We start from the raw sequence: 26,851 nt of genomic DNA, 5'->3' as shown, positions 1-26,851 counted from the left end.
TGACTGTCAAGTTAACTTCAGGGCAAGCAATTGTTTAATCCATCTCTAAGGAACAATAAAGTCTTCCATTATAAGGGTTTTAAGTGTGCTTACTTTATTGGTGTAACAGTATTTTCCCTCTGCTCATAATGAAGCATCCTTTTAATCTTCAAGTTTAAAGGCATTTCCAGTAAGAATGTATAAATTGCATAATTGTTTGGTCATTGGATCAAAACGGTTTACATTCTGCTTTTATTTTCTTTGACCTACGTGACTTTTCATGAATACTTTCTTCTCTTGCGCTTTCAAAATAGGATATTGCTGCATTCTGTGTATAAAGTGTTTAGTGGTGACAGTTTTCTGACACAACTAACTAGAACAAGTCTTGTGGCAGAATGATTTTAATGAGAGTAAGCATGCACATGCATCCTAATTTCCAGCAGACTATGTTTATAAAGAATTCACATTTTTGATAAATCCTTCTGACCCCTTTCACACTGGGGCGCGATTGCACTAAAAATAGCGTCTGCAAACCGACCTGAAACAGCGGCTGCTGTTTCTCCAGTGTGAAGCCCCTGAGGGCTTTTACACTGGAGCGGTGCACTGCCAGGACCTCTCCAAAAGTCCTGCTAGCAGCATCTTTGGAGCGGTGAAGGAGTGGGGTGTATACCGCTCCTGCCCATTGAAATTAATGGGACAGCGCGGCTATACCACTGGCAATGCGCCTCTGCAGAGGCGCATTGCGGCGGTTTTAATCCTTTCTCGGCCACTGGCGGGGTAAAACCGCGCCACTAGCGGCCGAATAGCACCGCCACCACACCTCCCGCCCCAGTGTTAAAGGGGCCTATGTGTTTTGTTTTTTGTAAAACATTTTGTTGAAGAAAGGGGTTTTATGATTGTTCTCTAAATGGTTAGGAGTGTGTAGAAAGCCAAAGCCATTGGTTTCTTCTAAGAGCTATAAACACATTGCCCAGTGCTGACAGTCTATGTTAGCAGGTTAATATTTGGATCAGCACTACAATATAATCTGCGTTATTTGCATCATCACCAAATGCATATGTATTTGCTTTAAATGGGCTGCCTGCACGCAGCTCAACACTAGTACAGTCGTAAGCAAATTACTTTTCATGCTGCACAGAGCTGAGTACCCATGTAAATGACTGATATTAAAAATGACCTTTCCTTTTCAATCTGCAGCTCTGTTATTTTCTGTAAAACAAATGCAATATGGCTACCTGAAGGCATTCTGTACACAGTTTTTTGTTGCAAGTGCACTAATATTGCTGTACACCTTAAGCATGTACACATAACAAAAAAGCCTCTGGCAACTGTAAGTCACATAAATAGAAAGCAAATGCAGTTGTCTTTGGTTATGTTTTATTTATAAAACTCAGATGATTACAGTAAAAAATATTAGAACAGCACGTGCTGGAAATGTATTACAGAAAACATCTATTTTGGGGTCTGCTTACATTTTAGGTAATTTGTTACATTTGGAAATTTTTAAGTGTGATCTATGGGGAACTGAGAATCGGTGTGCTGTGAGTCCTGATACAAATTAACACAGACATACACGAGAGCCTATTATTCTGAACAACAGGAAAATGACAAGGACAACATGGCAAGTATCCCATGGTACAAACATAGCCTGATCGTCAGTGCTCTGATGGTGCTGTTTACATGAAATATAAATAAATGAGTGCACTACATGGATGGGGATTCTCAGTTGTGATTCATACAGTAGTGGCTGCGGGGGAATATCCAGCCAGTGCTTACGAGTGATGCGGCTGAGTCATTTGCCAATCACTGCAAGTCTGTTCGAATTATGGCAACCCCGTCATGCCTCAGCATGGAATTTCCTGATGGCTAAGCATGGGAACGATTCCTTATCGGTCATTTGTCTAGTCATGGGATTATACTGTTAGGAATACTTGGATATCAACAGATCTTTACGTACTTTAACATTTGTTAATTCAGCAAAGATCAAAAGGCAGTTCTTCTGTTTAAATTACTGCAATACTAAATTGTATTCTCTATTTCCAGTGAAAAAGTATTGAAATTTCTTCTGATTTCTGAAGGTAGTGAGAGTGGTTACCTGTCTGTCTGTCGAGGCTCTAAGCTACAGTTTCACCTGATTTAACACCTGTAGATAACATTTTGGTTACTTGGTGTTAATATTTGTGTAATGTTACAACTTAGGGTAGGGTGGATACTATACCAGGCAGGGAGATATCTATCCTCAAAAAGGTCACCCCTTGCGACCTGTCTGCATTTTGAAGGGGCATTTGTGCAGTTGGAACCCCCACCCCTCTGATCCATAACCGTGAGAAGGAGCTGGTGCATCAAAACAAAAGTTCTACAAAGTCTTTGTTTTTTTTGTTTTTTTTAACTGCAACAACAGCCTGAGTAGAAAAGCATGTCCCCTGCCAGCAGTTGCAGAGTGGGACCATTGGTGTCTGTGTGGAAGCAGTAGTCTCAATACAGAGGTCTCACACACCCCCTACTGAGTTAGACTTTTTGCTCTGAAATTGGCAAAGCTCGTGTTCCCCACTCATTGGGGAGCTCTGGCTTTGAATCAGTAGGGAGTGTGTTGGACCTCTGCAAAGAGAACACTGCTTCTCCACAGAAAGCAAAGAAAGGTCCCAGATATTTAAAGAGGAAAGGCTGTGTAACTTTGTACACCTTTTTGTTTCGATGCACCTGCAATGTACAGGTATTTAGATAGTTTAACCACTTAAGCGCCGGACCAGAACACGGCAGCCACTACAAGTCGTCCAGAACACGGCAGCCAGACTGGTAACTGGTAAAAAGCCGTGGGAACCAATCTCCCCGGCCTTGAGGTCCCTCCACTGGCTGCCCATACAGGACCGGGTGACATTCAAGACTCTCTGCCTCACCCACAAATGTATACAGGGTAAAGCTCCTCAATACTTAAGCGAGAAAATAAAACCCTACGTCACCCAGCGCGTGCTCCGATCAACCAACCAAAACCTTCTCCAAATCCCCAAATCTTGCTACAAATCTAAGGGAGAACGTAGATTCTCGGTCCAAGGACCACGGCTCTGGAATGCTCTACCCACGACTATCCGCTTGGAAGAAAACCATCGGGTTTTTAGGAAAAAACTGAAGACCCACCTCTTCTGAAGACCTGTACAACTCTGGATGCCAGCGCCTTGAGGCGATTAAGTTCGCATTTGTTTGCGCTATATAAGTTTCTCACTCACTCACCATTTTGCTGGTCAAAGACCAAGCCACTTTTTGCGATTCGGCACTGCATCGCTTTAACTGACAATTGCGTGGTCGTGCAATGTGGCTCCCAAACAAAATTTACCTTTTTTTTTTCCCACAAATAGAGCTTTCTTTTGGTGGTATTTGATCACCTCTGCGGTTTTTATTTTTTTTACGCTATTAACAAAAATAGAACGACGATTTTTTTTATATTTTTTTAACTTTTTGCTATAATATATATCCCCCAAAAATATTTTAAAAAATACATTTTATTCCTCAGTTTAGGCCGATATGTATTCTTCTACATATTTTTGGTAAAAAAAATCACAATAATCGTTTATTGATCGGTTTGCGCAAAAGTTATAGCATCTACAAAATAGGGGATAGTTTTATGGCATTTTTATTAATATTATTTTTTTTACTAGTAATGGTGGCGATCAGCAATTTTTATCATGACTGTGACATTATGGCGGACACACCGGACACTTTTGACACATATTTGCGACCATTGTCATTTTTACAGCGATCAGTGCTATAAAAATGCACTGGTTACTGTGAAAATTACACTGGCAGTGAAGGGGTTAACCACTAGGTGGTGCTGAAGGGGTTAAGTGTGTCTAGGAATGTGTTCTAACTTTACGGGGGGTGGGCTTTGTGTGACACGACAGTGATCACCGCTTCCAAATACAGGAAGCTGTGAACACTGTCCTGTCACTAGGAAGACTGTGGAAATGCTTGTTACATAAGCATTTCCCCCTTCTTCCTCACTGTGACATGATCGCGGGTATACTTGCGGACATCACGTCCACGGGACCTGTGGTCGGAGTCACAGGGGCTTGCGGCGCACGTACACAATGCAGCTTCTTAAAGGGGATGTATATATACGTCCTTTTACCTGCCTGTGCCATTCTGCCCATGTATATCTGCGAGCGTCGGTCGGCATGTGGTTAAAGTGAAACTAAACCCTTCTATACTTTTCAGCGAAGGAAGCTGCCGCCTTAGCCTCGAATTAATGGTTTAAAAAAATGTACATTCCCAGCATGCCTGGAAAGCTAACTCACATTTGCTTGTGCTGTCAACCAAACTGTCAAACCATCAAATGGCAGTTAAGAAAGGACTCCCTGAAGCTGCACATCTGTGTTGTCCCTATACTGGGTGTTTGAATGGCAACCTCAGCCAGGACAATCAAATTGCTGGTGTCATAACTGATCACATGTGCAGCACCATGGCAGCTGAAGATCAAACAGCAGCAGCTTCCTTGGCTGAAGACGATAGGAGGATTTGGTTCCGCTTTAAGTACATTCTTCAGTGAACTGGAAAGGGACTTTTATTTTATTTTTTATGCAATTCCAAGTGCCTCTGACTACCAGAGTCATCCAAAACAGGCCTGGTTATTGCAGGTTGTGTTTTGAAATGGATAACAATGCTTGTAGTTATTGTTGCATCTATGGCCATGCCTGGCTTTGTGGAAAATGCTAATAACTGTGAGATAACAGGCCCACTTGGTTTGTTTTTGAGGTGGCTGCAGAAAAGGGATGTAACACTTCACAAAACCCAACTGAGTTTTTGTTTTCGTTTTAAAGGGTACCAAAATAGTTCTATGTTTTATGTCCACAAAATCTGTACAAATCCCAATGATTGTTTCATACAGCTAAAAGTGCTAAAAAGTGTCTTTCTGTCTTACATGATTTTGTTTTGCTGTTTGAGTGACCTCTACCCGCAATTCCAAACATTAGAAAAGCCTGTGTAATGTATAAGCCTTGACAGTATGTAATCCACACATTTATCTTTTATAGAGTGTGTGCACAAACAAGGCACTGATTGAATGATTGAACAGACTAGATTGGATTAGTGAGATCCTACCTTGTAGAAAAGAAAGGAATACATAGAATTCATGTGACCCCAGCATCTGACCATTTTCCAGTGTGACCTGCTCTTATAGATTTAATGCAATTTTTTCTTGACCTTCTCTTATACCAATTATCAATATAATGTGATATTAACAGACAAGGCTGTGCTATATCTTCGTATACATGCATCATCTATCTATCTAATCTGTATAGGGAAAGACAGACTGTAATGATGTACAGTAAGGCCTAACTCTTAGTAAATGCTTGTAACTTATATGAGAATATCTTAAAATTACTAGTATATAGCTTTATTTTTTATCAGGTCCAGAAGTATATCTGAGAACTAGAATATTATATCTGTGAGAGCATATTTCAGTTCTAATTATGAGGATTTACACTTTGTCTCTGCCCATAGCAACAATTCAGATTCTGTGCTTTGTGATATTGTTGGTTCTTGCCACCATGTCTTATTTTTCTCTTATACATCCCTTACATAAATCAGTCCATGTGCTATGTAGAGTTGTTGGTGTTCCACATTGTGGGTAAAGCTTAGTCAATGGTAAGCTGTGCAATATGCACTCAGTCAGAGAGACTGGGCCTATGATTATATAATTAGATTTTCATTTGGCATACTGTTTATGAATAAGAAAGGGACTCTTTAACTCATAAAGAAAGGTTTACTGGACAATTACTAAGGCAAGACTGTCAATTTTTGCTTTTCTCTCCACTGTTGCACATAGGCAGCACACTAAAGACAGGAAAAAAGGTCATATGAGTCCAGCCTGTCACTTCACAACTCCCTGTGTCTGTTTAGGAACTATACATCCCAGCGTGCCCAGCTATCAGTGCCTCTTATCAGTACAGTCTCATTAGTGCCTCCTATCAGTGTCGCCTCATCAGTGCCACATTTTAGTGCCCATCAGTGCTGACTATCAATGCCTCCTATTCATTAGTGCCCCCTATCAGTGAAGCCTCATCAGTGCAGCTTCATCAGTGCTGCTTTTTAGTGCCCATCAGTGCCGCCTATCAGTGCCCACTACCAGTGAAGCCTCATTAATGCTGCCTTTTAGCGCCCATCAGTGCCACCTATCAGTGCAGCCTCATCGATATATGTGTGTTTATCTGTCATTGCAGAATGCACACATACAATGATGGGGGGGGGGGGGTGCTGCACTGTTCCTATTAAATAATTCCTACTATGAGAAAAAAAACCATAAAGTATAAAACTGATATCACAAAGTGCATAAATGCTAATCGCACAAACATAAACTTCAAAGATATGAACAAGTAAAATATATAAAATAATCCAAGGGTGATATCAAAGTGCAACGTGCATATACAAAAAATATTCTGAGTGTACACTGGTGTACATAAATAAGCTGTGGCAAGATTACAAAATAAATGTGAAAAATCTGACGTATAGTTCCTGTGCAGAGTGCAACTGTATAAGTGTGCAAAACAGGCTGAAAAAACTTGTGCAAACTGCAAATAAAAAATGAAGAGTCCAAACAATGTGCAAAAATGCAATCAAGCTGTGAACATGGCAGCAATATATTCTCTCTTCAGTGTGCAGCTATTCCAATGTGCAAAAGTGCTGGAGAGATATAAATCTCTTCTTCGTGTAAAATACACACTAGTGGAAGTGGCCTCTTACCTTGTGGTAATGAGACAATTGCATGTATATATGTATACTAGGGGTAGCTGTTCCTCCCTTGTGATCCTGGGTCAGGTGTGGGTCTTGGGCTTTGTCTTTGTCTCTCAGTGGAAGCAAGGATGATATTAAAAGAAAGGGGGTTCCAGGTAGTGTAGTACGTTTAAACCAATCAGGTGTTTATTATCAAAGTAATCAAGGGTACTCACATAACATAAAAACAAATGAACACTTATCTCCTACGAGCTCGTCAGCCTACGTCTATCTGCGTGCCGTTCCGTCCCTACGCGTGGCGTCACCATGTGACTTCATCAGGGTATCATCATTTTTTTTAGACATGCAGGGGTACTTTAAGGCTGAGAAACACTGCTCTACACAATACAAAATATTCAGTGATATACTAAACATAAATCTAAAGCATTCAAAATACGTATCCCTACTAACAATTGTTTTCCTTATTGTGCAAATATGCAAATTAAAGTGCAATATATATTAATGCAAACAATACAGAAAAACACCTCTCCTCTTCTTTCTTCTCATTTGCTTGTTTTTTGATGCATTTTGCATTTTGCAGAAATGCGGGGACATTTTTTAACATGGTTTCCTATGGAACATGTTCACATCAATGCTTTTGTGTGCCTCTGCGTTTTTGGAAAGGGTCAGGGACTTTTTTCCTGCAAAAAGCAGCGTTTTGCATGTAATAGAATTCAATGGACCCGCATCCAAAACGCAAGTACTGCGATTTTGACGCGATTTGCGTTTTTTTTTTAACCTGTTTATAGCTGGTTGTTAAAGGAAATGTAAAAATATAAAAATTGCCGGCTAAAAAAAAAATGCAAATCGCGGTAAAAACGTGTGTTGAAAAACGCAGCAAGCACTGCAAAAACGCTCAAAAGCAACATGCATAGGTGTGAATCGAGTATAAATGGCAAGATGAGACTCTGATCAACGAATATATTGAAAGAGTGCTATTTTTGGGGGATATTTATTATAGCAAAAAGGAAAAAATATTGATTTTTTTTCAAAATTGTCGCTCTATTTTTGTTTATAGCGCAAAAAATAAAAACCGCAGAGGTGATCAAATACCAATAAAAGAAAGCTCTATTTGTGGGGAAAAAAGGACGCCAATTTTGTTTGGAAGCCACGTCGCACGACCGCGCAATTGTCAGTTAAAGCGACGCAGTGCTGAATCGCAAAAACTGTCCGGGTCCTTTACCTGCATTTTGGTACGGGTCTTATCTGGTTAAGAGACAGCTTATTCTACCCCACATTCACTATGGGGGGTTATTTACGAAAGGCAAATCCACTTTGCACTACAAGTACAAACTACAAGTGCAAAGTGCACTTGAAATTTCTCTGAAAGTGCACTTGGAAGGGCAGTCACTGTAAATCTGAGGGGTAGATCTGAAATGAGGGGAAGCTCTGCTTAATTTTATTATCCAATCATGTGCAAGCTAAAATGCTGTTTTTTTTATTCTTGCATGTTCCCCTCGGATCTACAGCGACTGCATTTCTAAGTGCAATTTCAAGTGCACTTTGCACTTGTAGTTTGCACTTGTGGATTTGCCTTTCGTAAATAACCCCCCATTGTGTTCTTGCACACTGCTGACCTGTAGTCAGTGGTGAGAAGTGGTGTCCTGGAGCACAGGCTTCCTTGTGAACTAGTTAGAGTTTTTGTTTTGTTGTTTTAGAGGGATCTCTGTACTTGTTCACTATGCAATGAGTATATAGTGAATATCTATAGAATCTTGGCCCCCCCACTGTCAAATCACTAACAATTATCATATCTTTCACACAGCCCTGCCTGTGTTTGGAAATCAGTGTGACTGCTAGAGACTTTTCCCCATGATATTACTTCCTGAAGTCCTTACTAGGCACCCTGATTGTGCTGTAAATCCAAGGACGACTGCCATTGCCGTCTTCTTCTTCTGAAAAAGCTACTTGCCTGGATGTCATGTTGATCCAATATCTTAAATACTTTTTTGAGACACTAAGCTGGAACAAGTGTCAAGCTCAGAAATAGATTTTGATTTCACTTTGACTTTCTAATCTGCATGCTTTTTCCAGGTCAATGACCACTGACTGAGAAAGTATTGAAGCCAGAGACAGGCAGCGATGACAGACCCTGTAGTGTTATCAGTATAGGTTTCCTTTAATTAAAGAACAGGTATCAGTAGATGGGCTTGTAATGGCTGTGAGTAAAAATACTCATACATTTAAAGGGCACCTGTCATTTTAAGTAAGAACCAAAAGGTATTTGCTCTTACCTTTATTAGCCACAAAGCCCTCCTATATGGACTTTTCCTGCTTGTAGTTCAGTTTGTTCCTATAAGCTTGACTTCCCTGATTTCTAGGTTAAAACCTACCCACCCGATAGCATCCTGTTCATTTAACAGGGCTTTCAATTGTCACTGAAATGTTCTCTTGTGATACGTAGTGGTAGTACGGTGACCATGTGTCCCGGATTGCCTGGGACAGTCCTGCATTTTGCAGGTCTGTCCCAGGCACATTCATTCCAGGACAATACAGTGTCCCGGAATGAAGCGGACACAGCCCCCCCCCCCCCAGGCCAACCTGATGCCCCCAAAAAAGGGCGCCACATCACTGCTTTACTCACTGACAGTACTTGTCCTGGCCGGGAATGCCTAGAGGAGCACAATCCCGCCCCTTGCTTGTGATTGGAGAAATCATAAATCCTGCCTCTTGTGTCCAATCTCTGTGCTGTGATTCGTTACAGCACAAGCTGATTTTTGAGAAGGGAGGGTGTCCCTGAATGGTAGTTTGGAAATGTGGTCACCCTAAGTGGTAGGTAAATGGGGCCCAGAAGTTAGTGAAGTCAAGCCCCAGTACCAAAGGGAAACGAAATCAAGGCAGATAGGGGTGTTTACTTTCTCATAGTAATAATAACAGACACTTCCTGTTCTTACGCAAAGCTTTTACTTTTATTTGTTTTCTAGCAAAAGTGTACCTATTCCCGCTATGGACTGGACTATGTTTTTTTATGTATCTTTTTGATATGTTTTATCAGTCTTATCTAATTGTTCTGCTCTGTGTTATCTTAAAATTGTATCCCTCACAAAGTATTTCTGCTGAAGATTAATTGCCCTTTTAAAGTCTGTCTGATATATACAGCATTGGCAGCATCCTGAGCAAGTTTAACCCTCTTTGACCTAACCTCTGTTACATTTTCTATCTACTGAGCAGATATTTTCAGCTGGTTCGCTACTGATTTCATACATCCTTCATTCTGTAGTCCTATGGGACAAATTGAATTATTACGATGCATAGGTTACATTTGTTGTGTTTATATATATATATATATATATATATATATATATATATATATAAAAAAAATAATCATTACTGCTACAATGTCTATGCGTGTATATAGTAGATGTCAGAACTACTTTGCATTTCATGTTGTGTTCATTTGCTTTTACACCCCCGCAATACTCGCTGATGCGTCTTGCTTCCCAGAACCAGGCCATGCATCTTCCCAAATAATCACCACCACCCATGCTGCAAACCAAATTTTCTGCCATATGATTTTGATGACTCAGATCTAGAGAAAGTTTAGTTCCTTGTTTATCTGATATATGACTGACTGTATTATTTAAAGCTGCCTATGGAAGTGTAAGAATGGTTTGTTTGCTTTTCATTTTTACTTATCAAGATAATATAAATTTATATAAGAAATTGCTAGGATGCTACATTTATATCTGAGGCCCCGTACACACGTCTGAGAAACTCGACGGGCAAAACACATCGTTTTGCTCGTCGAGTTCCTTGTGAAGCCGCCGAGGGTCTCGGCGAGCCAACTTTTCCCATTGACTAACGAGGAAATAGAGAACATGTTCTCTTTTTGGCCCGACGAGATCCTCGTCGGTTTCCTCGGCGAAAAGTGTACACACGACCGGTTTTCTCGGCAGAATACGTCTCCCATCGAGTTTCTGGCTGAATTCTGCCGAGAAACTCGGTCGTGTGTACGGGGCCTCAGGCTTTGAAAGTCTCTACAAAATAACTTTGCAAGAAGAATGGTTTCAAGCAACCCTCTCTGCATTTCACATTGCAAAGTGGCTTCTGGCAACAAGAAGATTAGTTAGTTATCTGCTAGATGCAAACATGGGATGCTCTGTTTAATTATAATTTACAAAAAAAAAATACTGATTTTAATTAAATGGGATAATTAGGCCATTATGAGCAAAGGGAACCAATACGCCATTCACTAAAACACAGTGAAGTATAGCATTGTCGTCTTGCAATAAAAGATTTACCAAAACCATATAATATGAGGTCAGACCTAAACACTTTCAATTTGTATGCAATCTAAAGGAAATTGAATAAGAAAATTGTATAATGTGTGACCAGCTTAACCGCTTAAGGACTGCCCCACATTCATATACTGCAGCAGGGTGGCCCCTTTCATGTAGTTCCACAGCGTTCGCTTGCCACCGGAGCCCCACTCCCACTGGGATTGGGCACAGCTGGAGCCAATCAGGGGGGGTCTGGTGGACGCCATGTCTGCCAAAGCCTGCCGATCGTTCTGGGAGAGGAAACTGGAGAGCAGAAACACGGATCTCTGTTTTCTTTTAGTAAAAGCACATCCCCCACAGTTAGCCCCCCCTAGGGACACACTTAAAGTAAACTTCCTCTGCAGACATTTACCAATAGATAAGCCCAGGGTTCGACAAACCCTGGGCGCCAGGTCACAATTGCGACTAGAATTATCGACCTGGCGCCTGGGGCGGCAGAGCTGGGGTATCCTGTGCGCGTCGATCCATCCCCCCCCCCCCCCCGCGGGCACGATTGCGCGTTCTCGTGCCTCGATGGCCGCTAATTGAGGCTGCGGCTTTGCGGCCTATGCTTCCCAGGGGCGTACCAAGGGGACTGGAGCGAGGCGAGCTGCCGGCTGGGATGGATGAGATGAAGAGAGCATGCAGACTGTCATGGAGCCACCGCCGTCAGCTGTGCCTATCTGTGTGCCAGTTCGGGGATGATTTCAGCAGAGAGCACAGAGATAGGTGGTGGGTGCTCTGCCTCTGGCTGCCTCTCGCCCTGGGGATTGGGGAAATTGCTCTGAGGGGGCGGTGCCACCTACGTCACTGCCACGGGGAGACACTCGGTAAAGTAGCTGCCTGGAGGCTGCAGAGTGCACACATGATCACACACATACATAGTTAAAGCCTTTTGGGGAAAAACCACAAATTCACAGAGCCTGAGACATGGGCTTAGTTGGGCTCTCTTTTCTACCTTAATCGCCAACACCATCCACCGTGTGCAATATGCTGCAAACCACAGAGATACCCATATAGCTGTGAAGGGTTGCCAACTCACGGTCATACGCAATGCCATCTAAAGTCTATGAAAATGTGGCTTGCAGGAACAGGTATCATCGAATATATTTACTGCTTTAGCTGCCAAAGGATTTGTAAGTTTAACGTAGTCATTCTTTTAAAAATACACTTTTATAATTAAAAAAATACGACAACAGTAAAGTTAGCCTAATTTTTTTTATATTGTGAAAGATATCGGCGGAACGGGGGCGCGTTTTCTGGCTCCTTACTTTTTTAGCTGGCTCCTAGATTCCAAGCAAATTTGTCAAACCCCGGATAAGCCTATAATAAGGCTTACCTATAAGTAGTGTAAATATCTCCTAAACATGTACAGTAGGTGTTTGTGATATTGTGCTTTTAGCACGACAGCGTCGCGCTGATACTCGGCGACAGGGTGCCGAGATCTCCCCGACACCTCGCACTCACTGGAATAGTGACAGCACATCCCAGCAAGCGCGTCATAGAAGCGACGGGAGATCCGACTTGGATTCCCGCCAATTCTACACGTGTGCGGCGTTTGTTATGAATCCTGAGGGGGAAGTCCCCGCCGGATTTTAAATAAAAATCCGGCATGGGTCCCCCCCTCAGGAGCATACCGGGCCCTTAGGTCTGTTATGGGTTGTAAGGAGAGCCCCCCTACGCCGAAAAAAACGGCGTAGGGGGTCCCCCTACAATCCATACCAGACCCGTATCCAAAGCACGCTACCCAGCCAGGAAGGGAGTGGGGACGAGCGAGCGCCCCCCCCCCTCCTGAGCCGTACCAGGCTGCATGCCCTCAACATGGGGGGGTTGGGTGCTCTGGGGCAGGGGGGCGCACTGCGGCCCCCCCACCTCAGAGCACCCTGTCCCCATGTTGATGAGGACAGGGCCCCTTCCCGACAACCCTGGCCGTTGGTTGTCGGGGTATGCGGGCGGGAGGCTTATCGGAATCTGGGAGCCCCCTTTAATAAGGGGGCCCCCAGATACCGGCCCCCCACCCTAAGTGAATGAGTATGGGGTACATCGTACCCCTACCCATTCACCTGCAAGAAAAGTGGTAAAAACACAAATAAACCACACAGGGTATTAAAATATTTTATTTTTCTGCTCCGGAGGCCTCCCCTGTCTTCTTTATTAGCTCTTTTACCAGGGGAGGCTTCTTCTTTGACGTCTTCGGGTGGGTGGGGGCCGCCGTCTGGTTCTCTTCCACCGCCGGGGGGGGTCGCTTTTAAAAAAGCCCCCACCCCCCGGCGGGTTTCCTCCGGCGTCTTCGGCGGGGCTCTTCTTCTTCCGCTATCCCGACGGGTCTTCTCAACTCTCCGGGGTTCTCCTTCTGTCTTCGCCGCTCTCCGCTCTTGACTCGGCGCACCCCGGTTCTTCGTCTCGCTGTCCGGTGTCTTCTTCCGTGCTGTACGTCTTCTCCTTCCGTGCTGTGATGAGTTCTTCTTCCGTGCTGTGACGTCATGTTCTTCACTTCTCTTCTTCTCCCGATGTTGACTCGCCGGTCCTCCTCGCTGAAATGACGGATGCGCGCCTTGCATCGGACCTATATAGGCCTCACAGTCCCATCATGCTCTGTACCTACCCATGTGATACCTACCCACGTGGTAGGTATCACATGGGTAGGTACAGAGCATGATGGGACTGTGAGGCCTATATAGGTCCGATGCACCCGCGCACCCGTCATTGCAGAGAGGAGCCGGCGACGTGTCAACACCGGGAGAAGGAGAGAAGTGAAGAACATGACGTCACAGCGCGGAAGAAGAACTCATCACAGCACGGAAGGAGAAGACGTAAAGCACGGAAGAAGACACCGGACAGCGAGACGAAGAACCGGGGTGCGACGAGTCAAGAGCGGAGAGCGGCGAAGACAGAAGGAGACCCCCGGAGAGTTGAGAAGACCCGTCGGGATAGCGGAAGAAGAAGAGCCCCGCCGAAGACGCCGGAGGAAACCCGCCGGGGGGTGGGGGCTTTTTTAAAAGCGACCCCCCCCCGGCGGTGGAAGAGAACCAGACGGCGGCCCCCACCCACCCGAAGACATCAAAGAAGAAGCCTCCCCTGGTAAAAGAGCTAATAAAGAAGACAGGGGAGGCCTCCGGAGCAGAAAAATAAAATATTTTAATACCCTGTGTGGTTTATTTGTGTTTTTACCACTTTTCTTGCAGGTGAATGGGTAGGGGTACGATGTACCCCATACTCATTCACTTAGGGTGGGGGGCCGGTATCTGGGGGCCCCCTTATTAAAGGGGGCTCCCAGATTCCGATAAGCCTCCCGCCCGCATACCCCGACAACCAACGGCCAGGGTTGTCGGGAAGGGGCCCTGTCCTCATCAACATGGGGACAGGGTGCTCTGAGGTGGGGGGGCCGCAGTGCGCCCCCCTGCCCCAGAGCACCCAACCCCCCCATGTTGAGGGCATGCAGCCTGGTACGGCTCAGGAGAGGGGGGGGCGCTCGCTCGTCCCCACTCCCTTCCTGGCTGGCCGGGTAGCGTGCTTTGGATACGGGTCTGGTATGGATTGTAGGGGGACCCCCTACGCCGTTTTTTTCGGCGTAGGGGGGCTCTCCTTACAACCCATAACAGACCTAAGGGCCCGGTATGCTCCTGAGGGGGGGACCCATGCCGGATTTTTATTTAAAATCCGGCGGGGACTTCCCCCTCAGGATTCATAACAAACGCCGCACACGTGTAGAATTGGCGGGAATCCAAGTCGGATCTCCCGTCGCTTCTATGACGGCTCTGTCTCCATCGCGGCAAGCCAGCTCGGCGCTGGCTCCCGCGATGGGGCTCGTAGGTGCTCAATCTCGCCGAGAAAGAGAGCGAGATTGACACAAAATCGGGTTCACCTACTGTACCGTTTATGAGATATTTACATTACATGCAGCCAGTGACATCACTGGTGCATGCGCTCTGATGGAACGACCACAGGTGCCGTTCCATTTGAGCCATGTGCCATGAATGGCAGTTCCCGTACGCGGGAGTGATGTCATCGCGGCTCCGGCCACTCACATCGCTGGAGCCTGTGAACCCGGAAGAAACTCTGGGGAAGATGTCAGCCGTCTCAGTGGTGTGCAGCCGCTGCTGCAGGGTCTTTGTTCTAAGGTAAGCATTTCATACTACCTCATTATGCCTTTGTTTTTACAGTTTTTTTTTTTAAAGAGTTTACATCTTTAACCCTTTAATCGCCCCTTATGTTATCCCCTTCCCTGCCAGTGTTATTAGTACAGTACCCGTGCATTTTTTTTTTACCACTGATCACTGTGATAATGTCACTGGTTCCCAAAAAGTGTCAGTTAGGTGTCCGGGCCAGATGGATAAATGTCAGAGATGCTGTGCTGGGTCGGGGATGATACACAGGCTGCGGGCGCTCCGCCTCCGGCCGCCTCTTGCCCCGGGGATTGGGGAATTTCTCTGAGGGGGAGGTGCCACCAAGTCATTACCATGGGGAGTCACAGGAAAGGAGCTGGCCGGAGGCTGCACATGATCTCACAGAGAGCGAACAGCAAGGTTAAAGGTAAAGAGAAGCCAAAAAGACAATTTTAAAACCATAATTTATAGGATTTTTCGCACTTATGGTTCACACTAGCAACACTTGAGTTAGGGCACAGGCATATTGATAGTGTTCACTTTGCAGCCACTGTGCCCATCAATTGTCACCACTGTGCCATGCCAAACGCAGCCACTGTGCCATCAATTGTCACCACTGTGCCATGCCATCAAATGCAGTCACTGTGCCATGCCATCAAACGCAGCCACTGTGCCATCAATTGTCACCACTGTGCCATCCCATCAAATGTAGTCATTGTGCCATGCCATCAAACGCAGCCACTGTGCCATCAATTGTCACCACTGTGCCATGCCATCAAACGCAGCCACTGTGCCATCAATTGTCACCACTGCGCCATGCCATCAAACGCAGCCACTGTGCCATCAATTGTCACCACTGTGCCATGCTATCAAACGCAGCCACTGTGCCATCAATTGTCACCACTGTCCCATGCCATCAAACGCAGCCATTGTGCCATCAATTGTCACCACTGTGCCATGCCATCAAACGCAGCCACTGTGCCCATCAATTGTTGCCACTGTGCCCTTTAATTGTCGTGCTCACTGGTCCCCGCTGTGTTCTGGGAGCTGTGTGTTTCCCAGAACACAACGGGGGGGGGGGGGTCTGACGTCCTGCCCGCAGTCTACCCGCAGACTGTGTGGCCGGAAGTGGGTGCAAAGAAACCTGGCTCCTAACTTTTTTAGCTGGCTCCTAGATTCCAAGCAAATTTGTCAAGCCCTGGCGTAAACCTATATATATATATATATATATATATATATATATATATATATATATATATATGTATATATACACAGGGCTTTTTTTCTTTGAGAATAGGTGCAGGAACTCCTCCCTTCCAAGTCACCCTTGACTCCACCCCCTACCCACCTCCGAGCACCGATTCTTGGTTCCACCACTTACCCACCTCCCAATGCCAATACAGAAACAAGTATCATTTTGTGGTGCCAAGTATTTTGTATGGAATTTGTTAATGATAACAAGAAAGGCTGTAAAATAGCTCTAGCAACAATGGTCACCCAAGCGACAATAGATCCATCCCAGCAACAATGGACTCCCAACAGCCAGCATCAATAGACCTTCCAGCAGCCAGCAGATCCCTCCCAACAATGATTGACCTCCTGCAACATAAGACCCACCCCCAGCAACAATAGACCCCCCTTCAAAAATAGATCTTCTCCAGCAACAATAGATTCCCCAGTAGCCAGCATCAATAGACCCTCCAGCAGCCAGCAACAAAAAACCCTCCCTCAACAGTACATCCCTCCTAGCAATGACTGACCCCCCCCCAGCAATCGTAGATCCCCCACAAGCAACAGAAGAACTCCCCAGCAACAATAGACTCCCTTCCTTCACAAAATAGATCCCCTCCAGCAACAATATCAATAGATCCTTCAGCAGCTAGCATCAATAGACTCTCCAGCACACCCCAGAACCTCTTTCCATTACATACATTCAGTTTGGGAGGTGCCGGAACTGCGTTCCCCCGCGTTCCTGCTGAAAATAAACCCTGTATGTGTGTGTGTATATATATATATATATATATATATATATATATATATATATATATATATATATATATATATAATATAGCAGAATACATATTGAATAAAAAGGGACATCAATTGTATTTGGTTACAACGTCGCATGACCACGCAATTGTTTATTAAAGCAACGCAGTGCCATATTGCAAAAAATGGCCTAGTCAGGAAGGGGGTAAAACCTTTCCGGAGCTGAAGTGGTTAATTAGATGGATATATGTGTGTGTATATTAATGAGAAAACGTAATATAAAGAATTACAGTTTAGCCTATGTGAAATGATGTAGCTAAAGGAATAGAATTATGATTATCTGTAAGAATCATAAACTATTTTGTGTTGTAGAAAACCTTTTTTCTGTTTCCTGTGGCCAATTTTCTTTTGTCCCAGCAGAGAGGTAAAAATAAAGTGGATCAAGTCCAGCACGGCTGGTTACAAACCACATCAGATTTATACAGATAATGCATTTTAAGTTACTCAGACGGATTTGTAGTTGTGGTACACAATCTGTCTGCTGTATGGAATGTGCATTATGCATTTTTGGGGAGCCGAATGCTGGTATCTGTCCATTAAGGTTTTCAGTATGAATGTTTAATTGCACCAAAGCTAAAGCAAAAGTACTTTTTTCCCAATAATGAATGTGATTTATGAATTTAGTGTATACTATGTGTGAGATGTCTCCTTCAGAGAAACATTCCATGCAGCTTGGGCAGACAGAGTGACTCAACTTCAATTTGAAGCCCTTTTACCAAACAGCTTAGGATGTCTCCTGTCCTGTGCTGGATTTCTGGAGAGCCTGGGATGAATAATTGACAATGAATACGTATTCTCCGAGTACATTAACATAGATGACTTGCAAACGAACATGCTAAAAATATTCTTTCCCAGGGTCAGTAAAATTATGAGAAACACAACTAGTCATTTTATTTATGAAGTCCGCTTTAATAGCTAATTTTACCAGTGCATGAACAATGCAAGCCACAATGTTTTGCATTTATTCCTATATTGATTTAACAGCTTCATCCATATATCAAATTTTTATGTTGGTTATCGATGCTTAATTTTCTTCAACTTTTCTTACTTATCAAGAATTTTTCAAATTAAGCAAGACTGTCGCCAAAGGAAAAAGTGATATGTTTATGGTTAAACTGAGTCACCCCTGTAACAGTTTTCCTAGGGTTTGATTCTGCCAGTAGATCCATGGTTGTCACCCTGCTGAAGAAAATGAAGTCATTGGATCTCCTGACGGAATCAAACCCAAAGAGAAAATACTAATTTGTTGCTTTGAATAGTCACAGAAAAGCTGAAAGGTGGTTGTTCTGAATTTCTTACTTGTTAGAGAAGAAAGTGCAGCTGATGGGAAAGTTGGATATACTATACACAACCAAGTGGGACTTTTTCTGTTTCAATCATTTTTATTGTTTTTTCAACTGAGACATGTCATAAAGTTACGAAACAGGAAACTAACTATAATATCATTGTTTATATCCGGCACGTTCTGGAAATACTGTTAGAACAAACATACTTTCTAATTGGGACTTCTTAACTACCATAAGCAGTTGATTTGCAGTTCTGTGCCTAGGCACTAGACACAATTTGCTCTCTGATGAGGGAACAGTTTATATAGGGTCTCAAAAACTATATAGAAGTTGTTGCCCTATAACACCATAGTGTAGAGGAAGCTCATTTTGTATCATGGGAGCAGTTTTTTTTTCCCTCTCTTGATTTGCAGGAAACAAAAAGCATGTTTGCTTTTACTGTAATAGTTGTCCTTTTTTTCAAAAGCTTTCATAGAGTTGTGTTTTGTAGCCACTGTGACTACGCACAGTGGCTGGTGGAGTTCTTTAGGCTTCTGTGAGGTGCGAAAGCAATTATGTAGTTTTCTCATTAAAAAAGAAAGTATTGAAAATTGTTGTAGGTGTTTTATAGTCAAATATAAGCTGCCTCGGGTGTGTAGGTAGGTACTGACTCTATATGCAACGTACTATGAAGCAGCACTTGATTCGATATAACGTGTCACAAAAATTATGGGGTAGAGGTAGAGCTGCACGATTCTGGATAAAATGAGAATCACAATTTTTTTTGCTTGAAATAAAGATCACGATTCTTGCGGCGTAACATCATCTTTAACATTATGCCAAAAAATTGGCTTACTTTACTGTATATATTTTTTTAATTCATTGAAGTGTATTTTTTTCAAAAAATTGCGTTTGAAAGATGGCTGCGCAAATACAGTGTGACCCAAAATATTGCAACGCCTGTCCCCATGTTTATAGACCATTTGTCTTACCGTGGACTGATGAACAGCAAGTCTTTTGGAGATACTTTTATAACCCTTTCCAGCTTTATGCAAGTCAACAATTCTTAATCGTAGGTCTTCTGAGAGCTCTTTTGTGCGAGGCATCATTCACATCAGGCAATGACTCTTGTGAAAAGCAAACCCAGAACTGGTGTGTGTTTTTTATAGGGCAGGGCAGCTGTAACCAACACCTCCAATCTCATCTCATTGATTGGACTCCAGTTGGCTGACACCTCACTCCAATTAGCTCTTGGAGATGTCATTAGTGACTGTGACTTAGATCAAGATCAGATCACATTGTATGACCAATTTGTGCAGAAATCCATATCATTCCAAAAGGGTTCACATACTTTTTCGTGCAACTGTATATACTGTGGCTGGGACAAAGTGCAGGTTGTACAGTGTGCAGACAGTGAGAATCCTGTGAATGATTGATTAATTTGCACTAATTGCATGCTGTATTGCTTTAGGTACCAAATGGATAATAAGTAGGGCACTGTAGTTTAACCACTTAATACCCGGACCATTATGCAGGTAAAGGACCTGGCCAGTTTTTGCGATTCGGCACTGCGTCACTTTAACTGACAATTGCACAGTCTTTTTTTCCCACAAATAGAGCTTTCTATTGGTGGTATTTGATCACGCTTTTTTTTGCGCTATAAACAAAAATAGAGCGAAAATTTTGAAAAAAATTGAATATTTTCTACTTTTTGCTATAATAAATATCCCTCAAAAATATATTAAAAAAAAAATTCCCTCAGTTTAGGCCGATACATGTTCTTTTACATATTTTTGTAAAAAAAAAACGCAATAAGCGTTTATTGATTCGTTTTTCACAAAAGTTATAGCGTTTACAAAATAGGGGATAGTTTCGTGTCATTTTTATTAATTATTTGTTTTTTTACTAGTAATGGCGACGATCAGCAATTTGTTTTGTGACAGCGACATTATGGCGGACACATCGGACACTTTTGACACATTTTTGGGACCATTGTCATTTTCACAGCGAAAAAGTGCTATAAAAATGCACTGATTACTGTGAAAATTACAATGGCAGTGAAGGGGTTAACCACTAGGGGGCGCTAAGGGGTTAAGTGTGCCCTAAGGGAGTGATTATTACTGTAGGGGGGCGTGGCTGAAGGCATGACGTCACTGATCTTCATTCCCTATATCAGGGAACAGACGATCAGTGTCACTGCCACACAGAAGAACGGGGAAGGTGTGTTTACACACACCTCTCCCCGTTCTTCAGCTCCTGTGACCGATCGCGGGACACCGGCGGCGATCGGGTCCTGCGGGCGCGGTCACGGAGCTTTGAACCAGGTCGCGCGCGCGACCCACGGCTGGGCTCTTAAAGGTGATGTACCTGTATGTGCCAGTGCCAAGCCGTGCCATTCTGCCGACGTATATTGTCGGTAGGAGGTCCTTAAGTGGTTCAAGCCTATTAATCTTTGTATATATACTATATTGTCAAAAGTATTGTGACACCTGTCTTTACACGCACCTAAACTTTAATAGCATCCAAGTCTTAGTCCGTAGGGTTCAATATTGAATTTGCCCACCCTTTGCAGCTATAACAGCTCCAACTCCTCTGGGAAAGCTGTCCACAAGGTTTAGGAGTGTGTCTATGGGAATGTTTAAACATTTTTCCAAAAGCACATTTGTGAGGTCAGGCACTGATGTTGGATAAAAAGGCCTGGCTCACAGTCTCCCCAATTCATCCCAAAGGAGTTCTATTGGGTTGAGGTCAGGACTCTGTGCCGTCCAGTCAAGTTCCTTCACCCCAAATGCGCTCATCCATGTCTTTATGGACCATGCTTTGTACACTGGGCCAAATAATTTGGTTGAAAGAGGGGGGGGGGGGTTATGGTGTGGGGTTGTGTTTCAGGGGTTGAGCTTGGTTCCAGTGAAGGGAATTCTTAAGGCATCAGCATACTAAGACATTTTGGACAATTTCGTGATCCTAATTTTGTGGGAACAGTCTGGGGGTGTGTGTGTGATTATACATATACATTATATACACATTATCTCACAAACGTGAGTACACCCCTCACATTTTTGTAAATATTTTATTATACCTTTTCATGTTATTGTACTCACTTTTGTGAGATACTGTGTGTGTATGTATGTGTGTGTGTATGTATATATATATATATATATATATATATATATATATATAATTATTATTATTTTATTTTTTTTAATTACTGTTTTATAAAAAAAAAGTTTTCCTTTTTGTTGTAGATGGAGAAAAGAAGTATCAGGTGATGATCCATGGTATAGAGCCTATGCTGGAGACTCCCATGCAGTGGCTCAGTGAATATTGCAGCTATCCGGACAACTTCCTCCACATAAGTGTTGTTCCGCAGCCCACTGACTGAAGGACATGTGGCACTCAAGTGAAAGAGACCATCACATTTGGAGAGGATTTTCCTAACTCAAGTCAAAGCATGAGTTATGGTTGACAAAGACCTAATTGAGCTCTTGTGAGCTGTAAGTATGACATTGACGGGTTTGCTCTGCCACAACTTGAGCCTGGTTGGAACAAGGAGATCTGCTTGAGACTACCTGCTGCCTTGTAGCTCAGCACACAACCTAATGATCAGAGAGTCAGTGACAGCATGTGCCTCCTGTTCCTGGTTTATACTAACTAGTGTGCTGCATTCTTTTCTACTTGTTTTCAACTGTTTACCCAAGGTTCAACTTTTTTTTTTATATATAAAAGGGAAAATGATTGCTTTGATCTGCTGGTTAATTCAACATGGAAAAAGCATTGAAAGATGTATGAGTAAAACATGAAATCTAAGTAACAGAAGCTGTGCTGGTGGTGTTCCTGTTTACAATGTATTATAGTAAACTCTATAACAAATTTTAACAGAGCATGAGTGAGATTTATATTCTTAAAAAGACTATATTCTTCAAATCATATATGTTATGCTGATGAAGGAAAAAAATAAGACTGGCTAGGACAATGTAATATCTTCCAACAGAGAGCATTTAGCTGCATATGAACCGGAAAAAAAAATACTTTTTTAGTTTTATTTTTACTGGCAGTGTCTCTGCAGCACAGCACATGTATACACTTACATAATGATGTTTTTTTACACTTCTGTATAAGAAAATCTGCAGGAAGGTTTTCTTTTTCAGTCTTCTATCTTGTGTCTGAAAATGGATACTTGTCTATTTAGTTATCATGACCTTCTTATTGCTGTTAGCTTTGATATGCTAGTTCAGTGTTACCCATACATGTCCTGCAGCAGTGCAACTTCACCAATGTGTATATAGGGTAATTAGTGTTTATGATATAGCCACATAAACTGTTGTGGGCACTCGAGGACAGGTTTGGGAAACGCTAGTGTATGTAATAAATATTTTAATCAAATAATTAACGAAAGTGAGATCCACAATTGCTAATAAAAGCATTATTGGAAGGAGGTCCCCTCCATGTAACTTAACAGAAGCAAAGGAATTATATTTATCTGTTCGTAAAACTGTGAACTGTCTAGAACTGTTAGCTTTGATTCTTTCTGGTAGTGTCAAATGCTGACCCGCACCCTCCCATATTGTGCCATCGGCCCATTAGTCTGATTAATACCCTTACTAGATGACAGAGGACCTCTGGAGGAAGGTGGGGGTTAGGGGCAGCCTTCAACACACCAGTGTTGTCAGAGGTTGCAGATTGAAGCACTCTGGGATTTTGAGGGTCCTGCAGCATTCTTCCACTTTTTTTTAGCAACTGCAAACTTTAATCCACAATTATTTGTATATTACAGACAAATGTAATAATTATAATGAGCTATTAAATGTTTGTCTTTATGAGTGGTGACATGTATACAATGCACAGCTGCGGTGGTCGACATCAGTGTACAATCTGATGATAAAATATTCTATAGCCTTACCAACAATCAGCTGTATAGTGGAAGAGCTTACCTGGCTGGGTACAAGCTGACTTATTTACGAAGACTGCTGCACTATATAGTTGTTATCAAAATGATGGGATATTGCAATATGTGCGGGCAGTGTTTCCCTACTACAAGATAGGGAGTGCAGCTGCATTATTAATATCTTGCAAGCCTTTGAAGAGAATTGAAAAACTTGTACAGTTAGGGCTTTTGCACAGAGCCGCCTGCTGTAAAAATCAGGTGTATTTCTCCACTCGGGAGCCACAGGTGCTGCTTACAGCTTTCCATAGAAACCACTGGCTGTATGCTGCTACCTGCATAAACATGCACATACGTATGAATGTACAACCCTGGGCACAGTCTGCATCTAGGGTTGTACGCATGCGCATGTTTACACAAGTACTGTTGTATACCTGTGTACAACCATTGCTTTTTATGGGCAACTATACCCAGCACCTGTGGCTCTCGGGTAGTAAAATATGCCCAAATTTTACAGCATGCCACCATGTACATGAACCCTTACACACATGGCATTTTCTAGGCAGGTTCAACCTGTTTTTGAACACAAACACAATCAGTTGCAGCAAGGCAACCTATAAGTAACAGTTCTAATTTTTGTTATAGAAACTGTTGGCAACAGGTTACTTTGATCCATTCAGTCTGTTTAGCGATTGAAAGTGGTTGAAAAAGTCTGAAAATGCTGTAGGATTTAGTGTATGCAGTAACAGAATAAAAGTTTTATTTTATTTTTGTAAGATATGTTTTTGTTATGCACTTTCAAATGAGATTGAAAATATGAGTAAAACAAATCTGTGCATTGTGTGTTTTCTTTCTCCTTCAAAGTGTATTTGGTATGTCAGGTTTGTAAAATCAGTTAATTTTCTTATGTCTATCACACTTTGTAAAACTGGTACTGCACATAGAATTTTTGCCAAAATAAGATGTCTTTTCTTAGCAATGAAAAGTAGGTGAAACTCTTTGAAAACAATTTCCATATGATATGTGATGTATGCCGAGACTGTGTGCGTAAATCCAGACACCGAAAAACATCATATCCTGGAGTTCCCTTAATATGAAGAAGGGTAAACTAACGTGACAAGCAAAACACTGCCTATTGATCAATTGGAAAGCATTTCATCACCTTCCCAGTAACGGATGTGACATGTTATTAGCCAGTTAAATAAAGCTTTTGCAGCTATTTGCTGTTAATCCTGTCTGACTCTAATTTGGGAGAGTGAGGTGGGTGTGTAATATCAAACCTGACAGACGGCTAGAGAGTCCCTGGTACAACACCACCCAATATAAACACTTATTGCTAATTTGCTTCCATTTACTTCCATTTCCAGTGGTTGGACAATGATGGACGTACTTAGTGATTCTACTATTCTGAAATTGCTGTTTCTTTGTATTAAGAGAGTCGCCTTTCCTAAAGTTCTGTCAATGACAATGTAAATATCAGTCTCATATCTCTAAAGACACGTTTCCATACTTCTAAGATGTTTTTAAAATAAACTTTATGGCCTTGTGTTTGCTTGATCTGGTAATGCACATTTCCTGGAAATCATAAAGACTGGTGCAGACAGATTTTGGGTAGGTTTCTCTCATGTGTTCTAAAAGTGGTGCAACATGTACCAAATTCATGTACTTATCTAGAATTTGCTCTTGAATTTGGTGCACGCTGCGTCACTTTTAGAATGCACGTGATACACTTGTGCAAAATCCGTCTGAGCCAGTTTCTCTATTCACACCAAAAGATAGTTGTTTCTAATTAGCTCCACTTTCGTAAGATACGAGCTGTTGGTGTTTTAGTTTGAATTTGGTGCAGGCATTGCACCACAATGTAAAAGTGGCACATTACCTGACTACCCAACTACGTGAATTTGGTGAACGAGTCGCTGTCAGAACCGAAAGTGTCGCAAATGCTTTAGTAATTTGGTACAGTGCATTAACCTGAGGGATTTCTGCCAGAAAAGTGGCGCAGCAGCTTTATTGAATTCCTCCCATTAACTTCATTCCAAGCGCACAACTATGGGGGTGCAGTCAACCAAACAGAGGTGATCTTAAGCAAGTCGACTTAGCATGGGCAGACTTATAACACCGGTTGGGTTACTACTCTTTGCACAAGGGCCATAAAGTTTAATATTTTAACCTGGTGCATAGTAATCTGCAACAACCAATTACAAATCTTGTTTTATTTTCTATTCACACAAGATTAATACAAAGTTCACCCATGTTTTATAGATTTTACCAATTTAATCTAATTAGAAAATAAATTGAAATTTGGGTGAAAGTTGTGTTAAAATCTGTTAAGATGCTCTGCAGTACAGTAATGAAATCATAAAATGTACAGTTAAAAATTGGTTGCATCAGTTCTGGGTATTTCCCACATATTTTGGCTAAATGTATGGTTCCAGAAAAACAACCCTCAGAAACAATGCAAAAGTAAGAATAGCAAAGCCACTACAAAATACAGAGGCTGTCATCCAGACTGTTTATATGTGTACACCCTAGTGTTCATCTTTTGTATCTGACTGCACGGGAACCATAAGTTATTTTTATACAACTGTTATGACTAACTTCTGAAATCCAGCTAATGTTACATTAAACCAGTTTTTGTGACAAAACTCTGAATGTACCTTAAACCTAGTTTTACAGGCTGCTTGACCTGCTAGAGACATTTAAAGGAAAGCTCCACTTTTATTAAATAAATAAATATAAATATCCAATCTGCAGACAGCTATTATTTTTTGTAATATTCTATACACAGCCCTTATTTCCTTGCTTAGTTTACTGGGTTTGATGTGATTATAGCAGGCAGACCCTTTTAATTCTAGCTATACACGCAAATATTTTTCGTGTTCAGCCCATGGGATAAATGAGAGAAATTATTATTATTATACAAGCTTTAAATAGTGCCAACAGTGGGCCAGATTCTCGTAGGAGCGCGTAACTTTGTGCAGGTGTAACGTATCTGATTTACGTTACGCCTCCGCAACTTAGACGGGCAAGTGCAATTTTTCCTAAAGCACTTGCTCCGTAAGTTGCGGCGGCGTAGCGTAAATCGGCCGGCGTAAGCCCGCCTAATTCAAATTGTGAAGAGGTGGGCGTGTGTTATGTAAATTATCCATGACCCGACGTGATTGACGTTTTTCACTTACGGCGCATGCGCAGTCCGTGGAATATCCCAGTGTGCTTTGCGTCAAAGTACGCCGCAAGGACGTATTGGTTTTGACGTGTACGTAAATGACGTCCAGCCCCATTCACGGACGACTTACGCAAACGACGTAAACATTTCAAATTTCGTCGCGGGAACGACAGCCATACTTAACATTGGTACGCCGCATATAAGCCTCATATAGCAGGGGCAACTTTACGCCGGGAAAAGCCTAACGTAAACGGCGTATCTGTACTGCGTCGGCTGGGCGTACGTTCGTGAATTCGCGTATCTAGCTGATTTACATATTTCAAGGCGTAAATCAGCGTACACGCCCCTAGCAGCCAGCGTAAATATGCAGTTACGATCCGACA

General features: G+C 42.6%; 1 protein-coding gene across 1 annotated transcript in view; it reads left to right on the top strand.

Annotated features, from left to right (window-relative positions):
• ATG5 (autophagy related 5) overlaps positions 1-24,532 on the top strand; it is a 247,334-nt gene extending 222,802 nt beyond the window's left edge. The window contains exon 8 of the mRNA XM_040350178.1: positions 21,666-24,532. Coding sequence (XP_040206112.1) covers positions 21,666-21,802 — 137 coding nt within the window. The 3' untranslated portion in view covers positions 21,803-24,532. The remainder of the gene's footprint in view (positions 1-21,665) is intronic.
• The last annotated feature ends 2,319 nt before the right edge of the window (positions 24,533-26,851 follow it).

Source organism: Rana temporaria, chromosome 4, assembly GCF_905171775.1.
Source record: "Rana temporaria chromosome 4, aRanTem1.1, whole genome shotgun sequence".
In the NCBI taxonomy this organism is placed as follows: domain Eukaryota; kingdom Metazoa; phylum Chordata; class Amphibia; order Anura; family Ranidae; genus Rana; species Rana temporaria.
The sequence above is the reverse complement of the archived record's forward strand: the minus strand, read 5'-3'. Positions and strand labels throughout refer to the sequence as shown.